Here is a 22,555-nt window from a genome sequence, read left to right on the forward strand (position 1 = left end):
CCCATGGAGGATTGAAAGACTATAACTTGATAACTAAAATTGGAGCCACACATTGGCAACAGTTCTTTTTGGTGTTTCAACCCTGGAAAAAGTAGAGCTAGCCCTTCAACAGTGAAATGTGGGGATTTGGTTTAACCAAGGTGATGACAGAGTTCCTCAGTGCTACTTAGAGTACATGGTTGCCTTGTTGTGCACTTCCTAGTTTTTGAAAATGCTCCGGGGGTAGTTAGGTGGTGTAGTGTAGCGAGGGGAGTACCAAAGGTCCAAATCTGGGTTCAGATATTCCCTAGCTATGGATCATTGAGCAAGACACTTAACTCCAGTTACCTAGCCCGTACTGCTCTTCTGTCTTAAAACTGATGCTAAGGCAGAGGGGAAGGATTTTATTGGGGGGGGGGGGGGGCGGGGAGGAAGGATCCAGGAGGTGTTGACCTGATTTCTTATGGAAAATGGCCAGTGTAGAACTCTCTCCAGTATCACTAATCACCAGTTGGTCGGGAAAGCACTCAGGAGTAAAGGAGAAGCAGGAAATAGCTGATTCCCTTTAGTCCACTTCTTCTCATGCCTCCCACCACACAGTAATGGCACCCCTCAGTAAGGAACTAGCACACAGTCAGGACAAACAAACAAAAACAACTCCTACCACCACCCTTTCTTTGTTTCCATCAACTTGGTGCTCCTTTTATGAAAGGGAAGTGGAAGACTGGGGGAGGGGAGGGGAGAAATACCAAAAAACTTGACCCATTGATTCAAGAAGTTAAGGTCATGTTGAACTAAGGCAAATGTAGATAATCCATTTTGTGAAAGAGCAGGCTAGTGAATATGTGTGTATATCCAATATTTGATCATAGAAGGCAAGGGTGGTATTTTGAGCTTATGTGTCTCAATCCTTTTGTAAGAATGTGAATGTAAAAGATGAAGCCAAGTCAACAAAGCCACTAGTTGTGCTGTTTTTTTATTGAAGAGTAGTAAAGAAAAGGCTGTCCTTAGAGTCTAGAAGACCTGGGTTCAAGTTGCACCTTTGAGAGATGCTTCCTATGTCCTAGAAGGGCAGGCACTATTACCTTAGTGCCCCAGACAACTCGCTAAAGGCTAAAAATCAGAGATGAGTCCCCCTCCCCCCCAACGCTGAAATCTTAGATCCCAACAAAGCATTTTCATTTTCAAAAAGATATCCCCCGTGGCATCAGTCTATCCATTTTGTTGGGCACGATGGGTGAAGTCCGATGTGGTTTGATGATTTTTTTGTTTTTGTGTGTTTTTTTTTTGCTTTTAAATTTAGAAATTTATTCTGTTTAATCCCCAAAAAAGACCAAAAAAATAAACAAAAATAAAACAAAACAATGAAAACATGACAATATCCAAAAGCAAGACCCTTCCACATTTCAAAAGCCAGAGCTCTGAAAGTTCAGTCTACCTATTTCCTCCTTCTCTCCTGTGACTCCTTTCTTTTAGGTGGTGCTGATCAATGCCATCAAAGATGTGGCCAAGGCCCTTTCTGATCTTATTGGTGCTACTAAAGGAGCTGCCAGCAAGCCCGCTGATGATCCATCCATGTATCAACTCAAAGGTGCAGCCAAGGTAGAGAAAGGGCTCCCTTTTTTTTCCCCTGACCCGTCTTTCAAATAGCTATTCATCCAGGCATTTTTGTATAAGAGGTCACTTTTTTCCCCTCTGTGCCCTGGTTATTTGTTGTATGATTTTATTACCTAGTTAAAAAACCTTCAGTTTGTTGATTTTCAAGGCTTCTTTAGCAACAAGGACTTTCCGGTAACAAATATAAACTGTAAAAGTGATTTCTTCAGTACTTTGTATGTTCTCTGTCCACACAGCCCCCGACTTAGAACAAGTTTAATGCAGCAAAAAGCTCCAAGATGAGCATCAGTTGGGGTTTTTTTTTCCTAACATTTATTGTACAAGTAGAAGCCCAGGAAAGAAAGTTCAATGACATCTTCCCTGCCTTCAGGATGAACAGTGAGCATGTCAAGTCACTGAATTTGTACTTTTAGGCTGAGAATCCTTGTTTTGATGCCAAGTGAAAATGAGAGCATAGAATAATGTAATCATTTTTATCAGGAAGTTCCATGGAAACTTTTTAATTCTTAATTTTTATTTTTTAGAATATTTTTCCATGGTTCCCTGATTCATGATTTTTCCCACCCCTCTTCTTTCCCTCTTTCCGGAGCTGACAAGCAACTCCACTGGGTTATACATGTATCATTGTTCAAAACCTATTTCCATGTTATTCATATTTGCTATAAAGTGATCTTTTAACATCAAAATCCCCATTGAACCATGTGATTGATCATATGTTTTTCTTCTACGGGAAACTTTTTTTTTTCCAAATAGCAAGCATTTTTTTCTCTCCCTCCCAGCTCCTCTACTCTACTCCTTCCCCATCCCCCACAAATAAAAGAAAAACAAAATTCTTACAATGAATTTATGCATAATCAAGCAAAATTAATTCCTATATTGACCATGTTCAAAAATGTCTGTCTCTAAAATAATAAAAAAATAAAATAAAATAATAAAACAATAAAAAAAATAAAAGTGCCAACTACATGCTGAAAAAAAAATGTGTGTCTCATTCCACTTATCTAGACCATTACTTCTCTGTCAGGAAGGGAGAAGCATTCTTTGTGATTGGTCCTCTAAAGTCATGACTAATCACTGAACTAGTCAGGGTTCTTAAGTTGATCTATCTGTTTATTTTTTAGATAAAATTTTATCTAATTTATATAACATATACATTACGTATTACATATATAGAAAACTTATACATTTTAGATTTTTTTAGAGCTTTTATCTAGATAAAAAGTTATCTATTTTTATAATGTTGCTATTTCTCACAGATCCTCCAACATTTGTCATTTTCTTACATGGAAACTTTACAAGAATCCATGTTAGTTAACTTTTATGCATGGGTTGTATATTCCCTTATTAAGCTAAATTGATGTACCAATTTGCATCCTGTCCGTCTTTTGCTTTATTACTCCTTGATATGAAATTTGTCAGATTTGTGTAAGGCTTTTACCCAACTCCTACTTGCTGTTCCCAAATGTGACATTCCATCTTTGACCTCCATGACTTTTTTATCTTCCATGCCTGGAATGCTCTCCCTTCTCGCCCCCACTTCTTAGCTCATCCATCCCCAGCTCCCTTCAAAGCTCAGGTCAAGTACCACCTCCCACAAAAGGCTTTTCCTGATTTATCCAGCAGTTGTTTCTCCTCCATTTACTTCATTTTACAGTGTACTTATTTTGTTTATATTCTCTAGTTCTTTATCTCTGAACATGTTATATCCCTCTATTAGAATACAGGCTCCTTGAAGGTAGCCACTGCTTCTTGTATCCCCAGCACCCTGTAGAGTGCTTGACATATAACAAATATGTAATAAATGCTTGTTGATTGGCTGAGTTAAAAAAAGGAGGGGGGAATTCATATTTCTAATAGTAGAATGAGAAGATAAGGAATGAATGAGTGAATGAGATGCATTTGTCCATTTTTTAAAATGTAAAAGCAGTGGGTTGGGAGTATTTTCTCTTGTTGTTTTTGTTTTGTTTACAAAGTACCCAAGGCTCTGACCCTTTTCTTTTTTCTCTGGGTACTAGCCAATTGGCACTTTTATCACACTCCCTTGCCCCACAAGGATTCAGTTGTCATCTCTTTGCAGGTCACTCCTAAGTCTCCATAGCTAGCCCTGCTTTTTTCTCCTGAGTTCACCCACCATCTGTGAAACAGTTCCTACTAGATATTCCAAAGGCATTTCAGACTCATTCTCTCCAAAGCAGAATTCATCATCTTTTCTCTCCAAACTTTCCCCTCTTCTGAACTTCCCTATCACAGCTAGAGTGCTACCAGCCTTCCATTCACTCAGGTTCAGAAACACAGCTTTTTCCTCAATTCCTCACTCCCCCTATAGAGCCATTAAGCTAGGAAATTTCTCAGTCCCCACAGGCACCTCCCTGGCTCAGTCTCTCATCACCTCTTCCAGCAGCATTAACATGGTGGATCCCCACACCAACCCCAGGTCAGGCCAGCTATTATATAGAAACAGAACAGAGAAGGCATCATGCCAGGATGGCTCAAGGTTGTGGGCAAGTTTTTCCCATGGATAGTTTTTGCTGTTTATATCTACTCAAGATAGTTTATTTACATTCTCTGTGGGACCATAGGTCACATTCTCACTCTGACTACCACCATACAGTGCCTAGACAATGTGTGGCACATAGTGTAAAAATTAAAATTAATATACAATAATTTCAAAAATTACATGTTATAAGCTTTATTAATAATCACTAGAAGTAACAAAATAAAATCACGTGCCCATGGCTAATCTACCTGTTCAAACAACCTGCTCTACCACAGTTGCCAACAGGAAGCAAAGAGAGAGAGACCAGGAACCCCACACAATTTATTCCCTGTCTACATCAGCATATAACAACAGGAAGTTAGTGGGCTCCTGGGAAATGTAGTTCAAAGGCACAAGATTTTCAATTACATATCCCCCCCCCCCCAGATCCCTTTGAAGACTGGTCTCTCCAATTCATAAACATAACCAACTTTTAAATTATAATAATTTGGGGATAAAATTAAAAAGTATCAAAATAAAACCACATGCCCATGGCAAATCTACCTGTTCAAAAAGCCCACTCCACCACAATCACCAACAGGAATCAGAGAGAGAGACCAGGAACCCCACCCAATTTATTCACTGTCTACGCAGCATATAAAGACAGGAAGTTAGTGGTCTCCTGGGAAATGTAGTTCAAAGGCAAAAGATTTCAAATTACACACATAGTAGACCCTTTAAAAATGCTTGTTGATTGATTAGTTACTATTGTGTCTCAATCTGAAGATTATATTGACATATCAAAGTAAAACCTTAGTGGAAGCTTTTAGCCAATGCTGAAATATTGCAAATGTTTATATTGTCCAAATCTATGACTCACTGTCACCCCTCTGGTGAAAAGTCCTCGACTTACATACTCTTTCTTCTCTCCTTTTCTTATTTCCTTTCAGGTGATGGTAACAAATGTCACATCCCTCCTCAAGACAGTGAAAGCTGTGGAGGATGAAGCTACCAGAGGCACGAGGGCTCTTGAAGCCACCATTGAGTACATAAAACAAGAGCTCACGGTAGAGAACCAAATAATTGCCCCCTAAAGCCTTATCCTTAAAACTTATTTCCTTCTGTTTGTGATCTGTAAATTGCTGCTGTAACCAACTCACTCTCCCTGGTGCCTTTCAGACACGAAACACACTCAAATGTTTTCTCTCTGTCTTGCACTGCAGAAAGGATGATGTTGGTTCATTGTTGTTGTTCAGTCATTCAGTCATGTCTCACTCTTCATGACCCTGCGGAGAGTTTTCTTGTCAAAGATACTGGAGTGGTTTGCCATTTCCTTCTCCAATGTTAGTTCATTACTGTCTTTTAAGTGTGTCTGCTGCTCCACCTCCTCTTTTCTTTCTTCATCAATCTCTGTCATTCATTATCTTATCCTAATTATACAGAGGAGGAGTTGGCTGGAAATGGCCCAAAAATCTATCAGAGCCTTTTTTGAAAAGGAATTTGAACATAAATTCAACTGTAGCCCTCTCCTCCCCTTTCTATGATTTCATCACTCACCAGTGATAGAATTAACTCACACTTTGTGTTAGAAAAGAGAAATTGCATTAGTATTTGCCTGAGAGGTTCTAACTTTCTCTCATGTTGCCTAATCTTACATTAATTGTTCATACTTTAGCTGATTTAGTATTTAGTTTTTACTTGAAAAGATAAAGTGAAAATACAGCATTTCCTCCAGCCAGACAATCTGTTTAGGAGCTGCTGTTCGGTATCTCTTAGCTTTGGAGCCTTTGTGCTTATCCAGAGTTTCCCAAAAAGTCTGAAATAGAAGGGCTCTCGGCGTATAGAATTTACCTCCCAAATATGCCTCCATCCCCACCACAGTCCTATGCTGTTTTCCTGAAACCATCCTTTCTTCTCTCCCCCTCACCCCTCATCACTGAAATAATGCTTCTTGAATTAGACATGCCTCTATGGAACTGATGGTCTCTTCCTCTGCTCACCTAAAGAGAACCCTCTAGAAAATGACTTCTTTAAGATCCTGAGATAAACATGTACTCCTCTGGGGCTAAGGTGTCTAGGTGGCAGAGTGGAAAAAGTATTGGACTTGGAGTCAGAAGTACCTGCATTCAAACCCAGCCTCAGACATTTAATAGCTGTGTGACTCTGGACAGATCTCTCAACCCTGTTTTTATCTCAGTTTCCTCCTCTGGAGAAGGAAATGGCAAACCACTCCAGAGTCTTTACCAAGAAAATCCCCAATGAGATCCCAAAAGTCAGATGACAAAACAACAAATCTGGGATCAGGGAACTAACTACTCTCGTTACTGATCCTTGCTTGGGGAACTGATGTCCAATACAGAGAGAATGGCATCAATAATCAACATCAGAAAAAGAAAAAAAAAACAGGAGAATATAAACCAAAAACAGGCACCACCCCCCAATAGTCTCCAATATGATTGATTGATGCAGCTTTAAAGTAGGATATACATTTACCATGGTTAATTTATTTCAGCATCTCTAAAGATGTATGTGTTGTTAAATAATTCACAGTGTCACCATAGCTCACTCGACATGAGCTCCTCTGCACAATTATGCAGTTATATTTGTAAGAGAGGCTAAGAATAGAGTGAGCTCAATGCCTCATTTCCCCCAACCCCACACCCCTTTAGAGAGAGATACAGGAGTCCTCTGAGATGCATTCAGGTTAGTCCTGCCCTTCAATCAACAAACAAATCTCAGAACTGCATAGTCTTTTGGACTGCCAGGTCACCAGGATGGATGAAAGAAAACGATGGAGAATCAAAGCAATTACCTTCCCACGACAGTTTAAATTACAAATATTGGGTATCATTTCTTGCAGCCGAATGGGTTAACATTTTACGCATGCTTTCCACAGCTTGTTCCCTGTGTAGGTGTTAGAGTCTTGACAAGCAAGAATGATATTACTGTACTCAAATTAAATTTCTAATTTCCTGCCATTTGAAGGTTGCTTCCAATTGCTGCATCTGTTTTGAAGCACCGGGCGGTAGCCTGGCAAAGAGAAATAAGTTGTGGGTTGGGTTTTTTTTCCCCTTTCTCCTCTTACCTTCCAGGTATTTCAGTCAAAGGAAATACCAGAAAAGACATCATCACCTGAAGAATCGATAAGGATGACGAAAGGCATCACTATGGCAACTGCCAAAGCTGTGGCAGCTGGAAACTCGTGTAGACAGGAAGATGTGATTGCTACTGCAAATCTGAGCCGAAAAGCAGTGTCTGACATGTTAACAGCTTGTAAGGTAAAGATCTACTTCACCTTGCTTCTACCGTGGCAGGGATTTTTTATAAATAGGCAATTTTCACTTGTGTCTGGGATGTTTAGTTTAGATTGCAGAGTGTGGAGTTGGGGGAAGGGGGGGAGGTTTGCAGTCCTTAAACCTTGAACTTCAGGTGTACAGTGGCATACACCAGAACTGAAGGCTTATTTGTCCACATGTGGAAAAAATTCTCCTGGTTACTTTGCAGTAGTTTTGTACTTGAGTGTGGGTATATTGCTGTCCTACCAACTTAATTCTCCCACTCTCCTTATTTTCCATTCTTTATTAATTGAGAAGGAAATATCTCATGTTCAAAAGAGCCAGGCTGAAGAAACCTTGAAAAATGTAGTAGATGGGCTTTAACTGTCTTTAGGACCAGGTTTCCAAACTTACAAATTATTTGGTAACTCTCCTTATCATGTTGGTGCGGAAGCTCTTTCCTAAAGGAATGGTCTCATGATAACTCTAAGAGGGAGTGATTTGGATGAATGGAAAGTAATTTGTGGCACAGGGTTGAACCTATGCCAGGTAACCTACTAGTCACAGCAGATTGTTTGCAAAAATTAGATTCTTGCTCCACTATGTGAGTCAAAGAAAATTAAGTGGGGGAAGAAAGGGAGACTAGACTGGAAGCTATACTGTCCTGTTGGTCAGAATTGCTGCTGTCTCAAGGTGGAAGTAGATTCTTTGGCAGCTAGGAAGCTACCAAAATGAGCTTTATGGTCCTTCACTGGAAGGTAGAAAAAAATGCTCAAACCCTTAAAAACTCATGGCGTTTCATAATTTCTTCTTGAAAATTTTTAAATAGCACTAGAATAATAAAATGTGAAACAAAATTACATCGGGACAGAAAAAAGGCATTTTGTTTAAAAAAGAAATCTATTCAATTTTTTTTTATTGCATTGGAGGGGGTTGAATTGAAATGTGTAAAACAGGAAAGGGAAAACAAGAAACTTAAAGGTTTTTTGTTTCATTTGAAAAATAGTCTTTTCATAATTCGGTTGTCAAAATCTCCTTTCTTTATAACACCCAAGAGAGAAAGTTAATGAACATGAGAAAATGCAATTCAGAGGCATTGATCATTATTTTTATTTTTACCCATGCCTTTTGTCTTAGAATTGATATTGATATTCCAAGGCAGAGAAGCAGTAAAGGCTAGGCCACTGGGGTTAAGTAACTTGCTCAAGGTCACACAGCTAAGAAGTGTCTGAGACCAAATTTGAACCCAGGACCTCACATTTCCAGATTTGGCTCTCTATTCCTAAAACCAGCTATTTCTATTTCTATAACTTTATAACTATTTATATTTATTATAAATGATTTCTAAAGCCCGCTAGCTTTCCTTATCATTTTTTAAATAACTAGGTCCTCAATATAAACTATGAAACATTACTTTCCCTAAAGTTTACTTTTCATCCTGTCTTTAATACTTTGATAAAATTCAGTTAGATTCCCACAGAACCTGATCAGTTCAGATCATTGCCTGACCACTTGGCTGCCTTGGTTTAAAAGTAAGGCTGCCAAGGATCTGTGTGAGAGGAGCCAAAAAGCTCCTGCCCATCTACATCCATGGGTTTATCAATTGAGAAAAGCCAGGCACAGAGAAAGCAGCCTGCTGCATTGAGGTTTCTCTCACTGAAGCATCTCTCCAATGTCTTTAATTTCACCTTACTTTACATGTCCCAAGTCCCCTGGCCCATGACTCTTTGTGTTCATGAGAGTTAGAATATTTGGAGATTATATTGGACTGTCTTCTCCCTGTTGTACATTTTTCCTCAAGTCAAAAACAAAACAAAACTTAAGATGGCAAAACTGTACTCTAGAGGCAAACCCTCAATACCTAGACTTATCTCAGACATCAGAGCCTTTTGTTGGATTGGGATACATTTCTAGGAGGTTATTTGGATCCATGTTATTGGGCTTCCTTATTAAACTTGGTCAGTGCCTCATATAAAGAGATGATACAGGAAGCATGAACCACAGATCAGAGAGACAATTGGGTTTGTTGTAGTACTGCTCAGTGATAAAGCTGACTTAATGAAAAAAACTCACATTGCCTAGGGGTTGATGCCTTTGCCATGGGTACATATCCCTGGAGAGAGGTAGTGGAGAAGCGAACAGGATGCAGATGAAAGTGTTGATGACAGTACAATGGGGTAGGAGGAGGGGATGGATGGAAAAGAAATTGATGTCTATGGTGACCTAGGAGTGAAGATCCAGAGTATTTCTCATGAATCAAACATGGATTTTTATTCTCTCCCTTTCCATATTTTGCCAATATGCACATTATATACCTGATAACTGTATAGCATTTTTAGTATTTCAAATCACTATTATTTCTCTTATATTTGATCTGTCTATGAAGTAAGAAAAAAAAGTATTTATCCCCATTTTGTAGTCTTTCTTATACCTTATTCCCCAACATATACTCTTCATGCCAATGAAACTGACCTCCTGTGACTTATCCATGAATGAGATATTCCATCTCTTGGCCCTGGGCATTGTCTCTGGCCATCCCCCTTATCTAGAAGGCTCTTGCTATTCTACTCTGACTCTTGACCTCCATGACTTCCTTTAAGTCCTAACTAAAATCCCTTTCCCTAATCCCTCTTAACTCTAGTGCTCTCCCACTTTTAATTTGTTTTTCCTATTTATCTTGTATGTACATTGATCCTTCACCTATTATGGGAGTTACATTCCAGAAACCCCCATCACAGGTGAAAATCTGCAAAGTAGAGGCATTATATTTATTTTATTATTTATATCTCTTCTGAGGCTTTATAAATCCTTTCTGCTCTCCTATAAGCCTTTTCAACACTCTTATTAACCTTTCCCACAATCTTATAAACACTGAGCCAATCAGTGCCCAGGATACAAAACAGAGCACTGTGGTTGGTTGTCTTTCATTCCATCAGCCAATACAGAAATGCCCACTTTGCACTCAGCCATGTACAATCTCACATTGGCAAACTTGTGCAAGTGGTAGTGGTGTACTGCATTTCCATTGTGTACAGTATTCATCCACAAAATCCCATGGTATAGCGAAAACTCTGCAATACAATATTAGATTTTTAAAAACCCCCAATACAGTGAAACCTCAATAAGTGAACCAACCATGATATAGGGAGGGACAGCTGTATATAGCTTGCTTTTTGTATGTTTGTTTATGTATTGTCTCCCCCATTAGATTGTAAGCTCCTTGAGGACAGCTTTTGCCTTTTTTTCTACTTTTAGTATTTTAGCACCATGCCTGGCATATAGTAGGCACTTGTCATGATACTCGGGAACAAGAAGGATAATTTATTGATAAGAGTTTTGTATTATTGCCAACTTGGCATCATGGTAATGTTATGATTAAAATTTGGGGAAACTGAGGCAGGTAGAAATTAGTTTCTCTCCGCAAGGAGTATTATATTTTTAGAGGTTTATTGAAGATTAAAATATAAAGAAAATACAAGTAAGAGAGGCACGTGTCTAGGCCCAAAGAACCTATTCACGACCACTCACATATTGCCTGCTAGATAGAGAGCCACATCTGCTCCCAAGTGGAAGTAGGAAAGAAGGCAGAGCCTTTTTACAACCAGGTTAAATACCCCATCTCGCTCTCAGCCCAGGTGAGGTTACAAGGCATTCTGGGGAAGTGGAACAAGGACTTCTGGGGATTGAAGTCTTGGATTCAAGTCTCCATTTTTACAGTAACTATTTTGTGTATGATGGCATGCAAGTGAGTCTGTAAAAAGATTTTTCTATCGATATTCAGTGATATCTAATGTAATCACTCCAGCATCCTCTAGGTAGAGTAAAAAGATAACTCAAGTCATGGCCATAACTATTTTAGTTGTGTCTTTGTGATCACGTTTGGGGTTTTCTTGGCAAAGATGTTGGAGTGGTTTGCCATTTCCTTCTGCAGCTCATTTTACAGATAAGGAAATGGAAGCAAACAGGGTTAAGTGACTTGCCCAGGGTCACACAGCTAGTAATTATCTGAGGCTGGATCTGAACTTAAGTCGTCCTGATTCCAGGCTCAGCTCTCTCCATCTAGCTGCCCAGGCTCATAGAGCTAGTAAGTATCATAGACACTAGCTGGTTGATCCTAGGCAAATGAGTCACTTAATTTCAATGCCTCAGTTTCCTTGAACTCATGAAAATGAGTCTTTCTGTTTCCTAGTCCAGAGTTCTATTGACTATACCACATAACAGGTCAGACTAAATGGGTGAGAGTCTAGGCAACTTAAGTGATGCGAATGATATTTCCCTAGATTAATCATAACAACAGCATATGTATAACATAAAATGCGTTATAAATATTATCTATTATATTTAATATATATTATATATATAATATATATTATAATATATAATATAAATATTATAAATATCATCTCACAATCCTGATAGATGCTATAATTATCCCCTTTTTGTAGTTGAGGAAACTGAGGCAGGCAAATTAAGTGACTTGCTCAGGGTTACACAGCTATTAAGTGTCTGAGGCCAGTCTGGTAAAGCCGCTGGATTCCTTCCAAGAATAATATATTTAAATATATTTTAAATGGGCACAATGGATGGAGTGGCACAGTGGACAAACTACCAGACCTGGAGTCAGAATGACTTAAGTTCAAATCCAACCTTAGACACTTACTAACTGTTTGATCCCGAGCAAATAAGTCATTTCATTTCTATCTGCCTCAGTTTCCTTAACCATAAAATGAAGATAATAATAGTACCAACCCCCCAGGATGTAAAGGCCAATTGAGATAAAATGTGTAAAGTGCTTCATAAACCTTAAAGCACTATATGAGTGCTGACTTATTCTTATTAAATGCATCAAATATTCAGGATTGCAAAGGAAACCAATTATACTGAAATAGGTATCCAAATTTTTTCTAAAAAACAAACTCATAGAGCCCAAGTCAAGAAACCTTCAGTTCTTGGGCAGACTAGAGATAAAATATAGAGAAAGTAGAAAGGGCTTCCGATCCGCCAGGGCACAAAAGGTCCCTTTAAATCTAGGTAGGCAAGTTCTATGAATTCAAGAAACTCAAGCAAGTGGCCACTGAAACCAGTCAACACTGGGGCAGATCCATCTGACCTATTTTCTCCCATCCATCCTAGACCCTCAGGTATTACCCATAGGCAGAAGGATGTTAGAACTTTGTAGTTGTCCCCTTCCCCTAGGTCATGGCGGAGACAGAAGTGTTGAGTTCACAATATTGGATATACTTCATTTCCCCTGACCAGACCAGAGCTGAACTGATCTGGGTCCAAATTAAAACTCTTGGTTCTAAATTCCTCTAACTTTCTACTCTCTGTGGCCACGGACCTGTCAGGACCACCAGGGACCCCCTGGTTGGGGATAGTCAACCTCAGGAGGGCTGATTCCTTATCCCTCAGGGGGTCCCCGGTGGTCCTGACAGCTGGAGCCTGAATGATCGCTGTACTTCTCTGCATCCGTGTTTTACAGATAGTTGTCTGAAAGCTGTTTAGCTGGTTTTCTTTGATCACATTCTAAAATCATTTGTGATTTTCAAAACCAGGTGGTCTCTGGTGGTCCTGACACAGACCACGATAATCTGAAGCAGTTCTGGCTTTCAGAGCCCTTGAATACAAGGAAAAGGTCAATTTGGAGGGACCTACACTGTAGTAGTTGGGTACCAGTAGTTGGATCTCTTTCTTGGTACCCAAGAACTGATACTGTCTTCTCAAAGTCCTCAAGAGTGGGGGTGATGCTACAGCCCTTTCATTTAGCAAGTCAAGGCATCCAGTTTTTATTAAGGAGCTGCTCTGTGCCAGGCACCACGCTAAGCTCTGCAGATACAAATATTTAGTAAGTACCTACTGTATATAGAACATTGATTGCGTATACAGGTAGATACTTAGATTCACCAAGACACAGTACCTGTTCTCATAGAGTTTTCTATCTATCAGCCCCGTTCCCCCCCCACCCCTCCCCGGGAGCTTTAGGACTTACTAGCCTTCATCATAAGTAATTAGGCAACATATAATTCTCTGTTTTCTGTTGTCTTATAACTTGCTTTGGCCAGAAAATTCATGCCCAAGTCAACAACTTCTCAGTGATGAATTTCTCCCTTCTCACCTAGCTAACCTAATCATTGGAAAGGAGGCCATACGTTGCCAAGACTGTTGTCAAAACCCTTCCAGCATCATAGAACTTGCCAGAGCTTAGACTTCTCTGAGCTTAGCCTTCCAGAACTTGGCCATCTCCATGTCAGAATGAGGTATCTGCAGGATTTAGTGGAAGACATTGGAGAAGTATAGGTTGGATGTGAGTAGGATATAATGCATAATAAATAAGGAATTAATACAAGAGATATGATGCCAGAGATGTCACCAGAAGAATGTGTAGGGGGAAATTAATGGGCTGGTCACATAGTGGGGAATTGAGATGACTGATAGAGAGCTTGTTTGCTCTTCCAGGAGCCACACAACATCAAGAGAGTGCAAGGAAAGTCCACTACTTTGGGGGTAGACCTCCTGTGGCCAACATGAGAGTATATGGATAAAAATAACACAGAATGGGCAGAAGTGGATGCATCGTAAGATGTGCATTGTTGGAAAAAATATCAAATACAATCTATCAACCAACAAGCATTTATTTTATACCTATGATGTGTCAGGCACTGTATTAGAGATACAAACGGGGGGGGGGGATAGTTTTTACCCTCAGGGAATTTTTATTCTAACTGGAAAGACTGCATAGATAGATAGATAGATAGATAGATAGATAGATAGATAGATAGATAGATAGATAGATAGATAGATAGATGGATGGGTAGATGGATGGATGGGTAGATGGATGGATGGGTAGATGGATGGATAGATAGATAGATAGATAGATAGATAGATAGATAGATAGATAGATAGATGGGTAGATGGATGGATAGGTGGATGGATGGAGAGAGAGAGAGAGAGAGAGAGAGAGAGAGAGAGAGAGAGAGAGAGAGAGAGAGAGAGAGAGAGAGAGAGAGAGAGATATGGATGGGTAGATGGATGGATGGATAGATAGATAGACAGACAGACAGACATAGAGAGACGGATAGATGGGTAGATAGAGAGACAGAAAGAAAGAGAAAGAGAGAGAGAGAGAGAGATAGATAGAGAGATGGGTAGATAGATAGATAGATAGATAGATAGATAGATAGATAGATAGATAGAAAACAGGTACAAAACAAATTTAAGTTAATCTTGGGCAAGGAGAAGGGACTGGCAGCTAATGCCCTTCCACCTTCCATCTACTCTGTAAACATGTCTTATATATACTCATTATTTTCATATTTATCTCCATCATTAGAAATGTGAGCTCCCTAAGGACAGGAACTTTTTGACCTGCTTAGTCTCCCCAGTGCCAGTTCCTGGCACCATAAATACTTAAATGCTTATTGATTGATTTGACTCACAAGCAGCTGAGAGAACTGGAAAAGACTTCATGTAAAAAAGGTGGCTCTAGTTAAGTCTTAAAGGAAACCAGGGATTCCAAAAGTTAAAGGTGAAGAGGAAGAACCATCCAGGCATAGAAGACACAATACCAAGGCACAGAGATAGGGATGGACTATTGTACATCAGGAAACCAGTCTAATAGAGTTCCCAAAGATGTAATAAAGCCAGCAAGGTCAGGTGGGACCAAGTTCTAAAGAACTTTAAATGCCAAAGAACATACTTTATAGTTGACCATTGAGTTATTAAGGCACCACTAAAGTTTATTTTGTAGGGAAGTAACATGGTCAGGCCTGGAAAAAAAAAAAAAGAATATTCTGCTTTTACACCTCTCCAGACATCCAGATCCCGTCCCTGAGCTGTATTGAAATCTTTTCTACCTTGGGGGTACATGCAAGGGTTACTAGTCTTGATCTTGAACAACCTCAGACCTTTACATTGACCCTAGAGCAAACCTTGCAATCCCAAGTGACTTGCTGAACAGTCAAGACCTAACCTAATTGACTGTCCACTTTCCTGACCTCAGAACCAGAATTTTCCAAATTACTGCTTGGCTCATGGTCTCAGGTCCAAGGGAAATGGGGATAGTAGGAGCCATGAGGAGGAGGAAGAGGAAGGGTGAGTAATACAGGAATTATGCACCAGCCAAGATTGCACGTCCAAGGCCATACTCAGGGTTTTTTTGTCCTGTTTTGGGGGTTGGTTTCATATAAATGAATTCAAATGAAAATTCATAATTTGACCTATGCACTTGCCCTTTAAGGGAATAACTTTTTGTGGGGAGGAGCTGGGGAAAGATTGCCCGGGGAATTGTACAATCTCTCCATGTTCGTGGTCTTCTGTGTAGGTATCCACCGAGATGTGTATGATACGAGAAGCCCTGGAAGATCCATCTCCCCTCCTTACCCCCACTCCTTGAGCTAGCAGGGTATTTTTATTTATGTAATTTATCCAGATGGCCCTTGTTAAAATGCAAATATGTTCCTGGGAAACGATAATGGGTTAAATTAATTATCCCAAGATAGAACACTCTGGGGAAGAGGGCCACCTTTACTACCTGTGAGCAGAATGAAGGCATTGGGTATCCCAGAAGGTAGAGAACAGAGAAGGAACCCTGCTTTGTGATTCATCTCTAGAATATAGAATTAAGATAATAATACACCATCAGACTTACCAGCCTTAACTTCATTGGCTCATAAGACCATCTATTTGCCTAGGATTCCTTTACTCAGAATAAATCCTTAATGTCCTTTTATATTTATTGGAGCCCAGCAGCAAAAAACATACAAGCTCTTTAATAAGTGATTAATCTAATCACCTAATTTAAATTACTAACACAAAGTCTAGGGGAGTTTCTCTAATTTATTTTTTATTTTTAATTTAATGTAGCATGGTCAGCTTTATCCAGTAATTATACACATACATTAAGTGTGTCTGAGCCCTAACAAATTCCAAATTAGTTTACTGTATCATTCTACCTTGCCTACTATTTTAAAAACCAACAGGGACCTTAGAGACTACTGATTAAGATTCCCCCATTTTCTATTTAAGGGACTGGGACTGAAAAGTTAAAGGACATGGCTAAGGGAGAAAGGAGGAAAGCAAGTAGTTACTCAGTTCTCCTAATGCTAAGTGCTTTACTAACTAATATTGTCTCATTTCATCCTCACAACCACCTTGGAAGTTAGAGGCTATTTTTACCCCTATTTTTACAGTTAGGCAAACTGAGGCAGACAGGCGGAGGAACTTGCTGAGGTCACACAGCTAGTAAGTATCTGAAGCATAATTCAAACCCAAGTCTTGCTGGCTCCAGACTGAGCACCTTTCCCATTGTGCCACCTATCTGGCAACTGTGGCAAATTATCAGAGTCTAATTCTCCTAGTCTTTCCATAAACCAAACTAATGTGAATATTAAGCTAAGGAAATGCATGAGGCAGGTAAATCTGTTGCCTAGAAAATCACTCAATGTTCTACAAAACAAAAAAATTATAGAACAAAACCAAATGCAATAATTAGTAGCAGAACTCCTCTATCTACTTGTACAGATAACAGAATTTTGACAGTATAGCCATGTTTTTATGGGCACATCCTTCTTTAAACAAACCTATTACACATAAAGCTGAATTTAGAAAATGGATAAATTAAGGGACATGATTTGTATTGCAAAGAGATATCTACTTTGTGACAAGTCTGTTTCACAGGCTTCTTTTTTTGAACAGCAAATTTCTCCAGTGCATTTCAAATGTGATTCAATTTACAAAAATTCAATTTACATACAACTCAGAAGCACATCTACTGCAAAAAAGAACCATCTGTTCTTGAATAGGCTAGGACTTTGTTATATATTGCTGGCTTTCCTGTGATTATATTTTGTATTACTTTTTTTTTTTAAACCCTTACCTTCTGTTTTAGAATCAATACTGTGTTGGTTCTAAGGCAGTAGAGCCAGAAGGGCTAAGCAATGGGGATTCAGTGACTTGCCCAGAATCAGGCAGCGGGGAAGTGTCTGAGGTCAAACTTGAACCTAGGACCTCCCATCTGGCTTTCATCCTGGAATTATCTGGTAAAACTCTGGGGGGAACCAGTCTCTTTAAAAAGACAAAAGACTTTGAGCAGAATGCAAAGAAACCTCCATTTGAAAATATGGAGAAGGTGCCATAACTATTGTGAAAAAAAAATCACTAGACTTGCATTTAGGGTAGCTCAACCCCACCACCCAGTATTGATGGAAACTTGAGAGTCTCTTAATCACCTTGGATCTATTTTAGAATAATAATGATTATAGCATTTATTTCTTTAAAGTTTATAAAACATTTTACATATATTTTATTTCTTTTTTAACTAATTTTCATTTAGTTTAAATAAATTATTTTTCCTTTGAATTTGAATTAAATTAAATATCTTCTGTCCTAGTATCAGTTCTGATACAGAAGAGCAGCAAAGGTTAGGCAGTGGGAGTTAAGTGACTCTCTATGATCAGAGTTACCCAGATAGGAAGTGTCTGAATATGGATTTGAGCCCAGGACTTCCCATCTCCAGGCCTGGTGCTCTACTGGAAATGGGCAATCTTGGATTCAAATTGGACTTCAGACACTTCCTAGCTGAGTGACCCTGGGCAAGTCACTTAATCCCAATCCCTTTGCCCACCCCAGCCTCTGCTGCCTGGCTTCTTTTTTTCCCTGCTTCACTGAGGGAATTTAGAAATTGTCCCCCACTTAAAGTTTAAGGTATGGAAAGAGACAAATATTTCACAGGAAATATGGGAGAGGGAGCAAGCTGTTGGCAGTAAATAAGGTGACTGGCATAGCAACAAGTGACCGAAGGCATCAGTGACCCTCTCATCTCAGTTTGAAAAGAAAGTGAGAAATAAATCATGTTCTAGTAGAATGAACCTGTTCCCACTGTTACAACTCTGGGAGACAGTATCTGTTTTATTCACATCATTGTTTCCCCTCTAGAAAGCTCTGATATTTTATTCTTCTCTGTAGTAGGAACTAAATAAAGGAGTGAGATGCCCTCAGATTTCAGCTAAGGGTCTCAGAACAGCCCAGGAGTCTGCGGTTTGCCTCGGATTCCCTCTGCTGTTGTGCAGTCATTTCTCAGTCATGTCCGACTCTTCTTGACCTCATTTAGGGTTTTCTTGGCAGAAATATGAAAAGGTTTGCCATTTCCTTCCCTAACCCAGAATAATTGCTAAATTTCCATTTATATTTTTTGAAATTCTGATCCAAATAAAAAAGGAAATTTTATGTTAAATGATTACTTTCCACCAGCTCTTAACATAAAGGTCATTTAAGGTTCTTTCATAATTTGCAGTGTATCCCTTTATTTTCCTCACTTTTGAGAACTGTTTATTTAATAATTCAAAGTAAGACACATAGATCTCCTCCTGCCTACGTGGTCATATCTTTGAGAAATTAGATGTTAACATTCAAAGTGGTACAAAGGAAAAAGTACTGACTCTCAAGTCAGGAAGCCTGGGTTCAGATCTTGCCTCAAACACATATTGCCTATGGAACTAGGAGCAAAGAATCTAAATCTCCCTGGACCTGTTTTCTCATCTGTAAAATGAGATGATTAAACTGGAAGGTTTTTAAGGTCTCTTTCCCTGCCAGCTCTATCTCTATGATCTCATGAATTTAGGGGGAAACTTCCTTTCTCTGCTTTGATTGGTATATTGATTAGTTCTATCTATTTTAAGGTCTATGTTCCCTTCTTCTTCTTAGCAAGCTTCATATCATGCCGATGTTGCTGAAGATGTGAGAGCCCGAGCCTTGAGATATGGAACCGAATGCACCTTGGGATACCTGGACCTCCTGGAACATGTCCTTGTGGTAAGAGAAATATATTGAATGTCTCTCTCTCCCTTTCTCTCTCCCTCTCCCTTTCTTCTTCTCTCTCTCTCCATCTCTCCCCCCTCTCCCTCCCTCCTTCTCTCTCTTGCTCTCTCGCTCTCACTCCCTCTTTCTCTCTCTCTCTTTCTCTCCCCTTCCTCCTTCCCCCCTGCTTCTTCCTCTTTTTTCCCTCCTCCCTACTTCTCTTTCCCTCCTCCCTCCTGTCTCTGTCACTCTCTCCTTTTCTCTTTTTCCTTCCCCTTTCTCGCCCTTCCTCTTTCCCATTCTCCTTCTTTCTCTTTCCCTTCTCTTTCTTTTCTGTTTTCCCCTTCTCCCTCCCCCATTCCCTCTCCCTTTCTCATTCCTTCCTTTCTCAGATGAGTTTATAGTAAAATGTTTTCAGAATTTCTCTCCTCTGGTCGTTAAAATGAATGGCTTTGTAGATTTTCCTTCTGGAAACTGACTGTAAACCATCTTCTTATACAGTGAAAAGACAGTAGTATTTTACACTTTCATACCATTTTAAAGTGCTTTTACCTCTGCTGTCTCTTTTTATGGTCTTATCATGGAAGACACAGGGATGTTTCTCCCATTTCTTCAGTTAAGGAAACTCAGAAATAGAAAGGCTAAGTGATTTATCTGATTTACAGTCAGCCTGGCTCTCTCTTCCCTCTTCCAATGCCTGACATTTTTAAAGTCTCAATTCCGGACTCAAATCTATTGGGATATTGAACCTAACTTCTCTTTTGCTCTCCAATATAAGCATGTTCCATAAAATGGCAGGGAAAGTAAGGGAGATTGTTCAAACAACCTTGACAAAGAAGGCAGCATAGAATAGTAGAGAGAACATTGGTGCCACAAGTCAGAAGAAATTTGAGTTCTATTCAGTGCTCTCCTTTTGCCCCAAAATTATTTTATACTTTCTTTGTAGATCCCTTTTGACATGTGTTTCCTCAGTACCTAGCATATTGCCTTATACGTAACAATTGTTTAATAAATGGTCACTGAATGGAATTAGTGGAAAATAGGCTGGAAGTTGAGGTTGGGTCCTTGTCTTGGCTCAGCCACTAATCACTTCCTCTAAGGACAATATTCTATCAAGAAACATTTATTAAGTGCCTACTATATGCTAGACATGGTGCTAAAAATACTAAGAGTACAAAAAAAGGCCAAAGTCTCTGTCCTCAAGGAGCTTACAATCTAATGGGGGAGACAATATGCAAACAAACACATAAAAAGCAAACGATATACAGTTGTCCCTTGCTATGTTGTGGTTCACTTATTGAGGCTTCACTGTATTGGGGTTGTAAAAATATCTAATTCTGTTTTGTGGAGTTATTGCTGTACCACAGGATTTTGAAGATGAATACTGAACTGTACACAATGGAAATGCAGTACGCCACTTATACATGGCTGAGGGCAAAGTGGACATTTTTGTATTGGTTGATGGAATGAAAGGCAACCAACCACAGTGCTCTGTTCTGTATTCTGGGCGCTGATTGGCTCAGTGTTTATAAGAGTGTGTGAAAGGTTAATAAGAGTGTAGAAAAAGCATTGGAACTGCCAACCTGGAATCCGAATATTACAGCCCCACCAGATAGATAGATATTTAATTGCAGATAGAACTGCAATTAAGAGAGAACAAAGATGAGTAAAACAGATTTATTGGGCCAAATGAATGTAGAGGATAATCCATGTTGGGGGAGACATAATTGTGAGGGTGATGATGAATTAATATCCAAAATTTCCAAAAGTGGGGAAGATACCAAAGGCACAGGAAAAATCATAACCTTTATTAATATGGACCCCAAAGAGGCAACTGAGAAAACATTAAATACTGACCTATATCTCTACCTTCCCTCTTCTACAAATCTTCATCCAGCTTGTCTATACATAAATCAAGTTCATCCTGTGGCTCTGGACAAGTCATTCAATTCCCATTGCCTATCCCTTACCACTCTTCTGCCTTGGAACTAATGAGGAACTCCATGAGGAGGATTTTAGTAGGAAACAAGCAGATTTTTGCACTCAATAATCAACAATAGACCACATCTTTTTGCCATTTTGCACTTGACTGTGTAAGGATTAAAATTAAAGGTTGTACTAAATGTATAAAAATGTGGTCACTGAAAAAATATTATGCAAGTCAGAATAAATATGAGAGAGAGAGACAGAGAGAGAGAGAGACAGAGAGAGAGAAAGAGAGAGAGAGAGAGACAGAGAGAGAGAGAGAGAGATAGAGACAGAGAGAGAGACAGAGAGAGAGACAGAGAGAGAGAGAGACAGAGAGAGAGAGACAGAGAGAGAGAGAGAGAGAGAGAGAGAGAGAGAGAGAGAGAGAGAGAGAGAGAGAGAGAGAGAATGAGTGAATGAGTGAATGAGAGAATGAATCTATCTTGGAGCACTAGGTGGCTCAGTGGATAGAAAGCCAGACCTCACTGGATAGAAAGCCAGACCTGGAGTTGGGAAGACCTGGGTTCCAATATGGCTTCAAATACTTCTCAGCTGTTTCACTCTTGGCAAGTCACAACTCCAATTGCTTACCCTTTACTGTTCTTCAGTCCTTCTGCCTTGGAACCGATACTTTTTCTGGATGGTAGGATGAATCTCCATATCTTAGATGGTTTGATAATGGGTCAGCCAGCCAGGTAATCAGAAAGAATATCTATGGATTCTTATGACCTAGAGACTTCTATTAAAAAGGCAGTTACTTTTCAGTGTTACCCTGCTACCATGAATTTTTATTTAGGTAGTTGCTAACATTTCCATTAATTTGTTGCCTATTACTAATTCATTTTTCCTTTTATTTACTGTGGAAACAGGTCTTTCAAACCCTAAACTCTACAAAATTGAACCATTTCTTGTGTCTGTTCAAAGCTTACCACCTGGGTTTCTTTTTCATCTTTCAACACAATTATTGCCATTGTAACATGTAATTACAGAGGAAATGTTCTTCATTTTTGCTTGGCAGTTTGTAGTTTGTATGGAGGTGTACCCAGTACTGAAAAGAAAGCTGTTAAAAGGAAGAAAAAGGAAAGGAAGTTAAAATGAGTCTTTAAAAGAGTATATGGAAGATTCCCTAAAGCTGTGTAATGATGATTTTCTTGGAGACAACAGTGACTCATTCTGATATTACTGATTTTCAAGATAATTTTGTAAAGGAATATTTTCTTTTTTTCTGCTTACCAGTTTAGATTGGGACTTCATCATTTTTAAAAAATATTTTGATAAATGTAGTTCAAGTAGTTCAGTTTCCATTGAAATCCTATATATTTTATTTTATGCATTTAATAAGATTACTCTGAAAAGGGGTCCACAAAATTGCCAAAAGGTCTATGAAGTTAAAAAGGTTAAGAGCCCCTAGTTTAAATCGTTGAAGTTACCTGATAGGCTCTTTAAA

The 22,555-nt window shown here is 39.2% G+C and overlaps 1 protein-coding gene across 15 annotated transcripts in view; it reads left to right on the plus strand.

Moving 5' to 3' along the window:
• The window catches only part of TLN2 (talin 2), a 596,702-nt gene that overhangs the window by 534,303 nt on the left and 39,844 nt on the right, over nt 1-22,555 (plus strand). For all 15 annotated transcript variants that reach the window (XM_056808077.1, XM_056808019.1, XM_056808054.1 and 12 more), the window contains 4 exons: nt 1,456-1,581; nt 5,023-5,139; nt 7,165-7,350; nt 19,048-19,155. In XM_056808077.1, the coding sequence (XP_056664055.1) occupies nt 1,456-1,581; nt 5,023-5,139; nt 7,165-7,350; nt 19,048-19,155 (537 nt within the window). The remainder of the gene's footprint in view (nt 1-1,455; nt 1,582-5,022; nt 5,140-7,164; nt 7,351-19,047; nt 19,156-22,555) is intronic.

This window comes from Monodelphis domestica, chromosome 1 (genome assembly GCF_027887165.1).
Source record: "Monodelphis domestica isolate mMonDom1 chromosome 1, mMonDom1.pri, whole genome shotgun sequence".
Taxonomy (NCBI): domain Eukaryota; kingdom Metazoa; phylum Chordata; class Mammalia; order Didelphimorphia; family Didelphidae; genus Monodelphis; species Monodelphis domestica.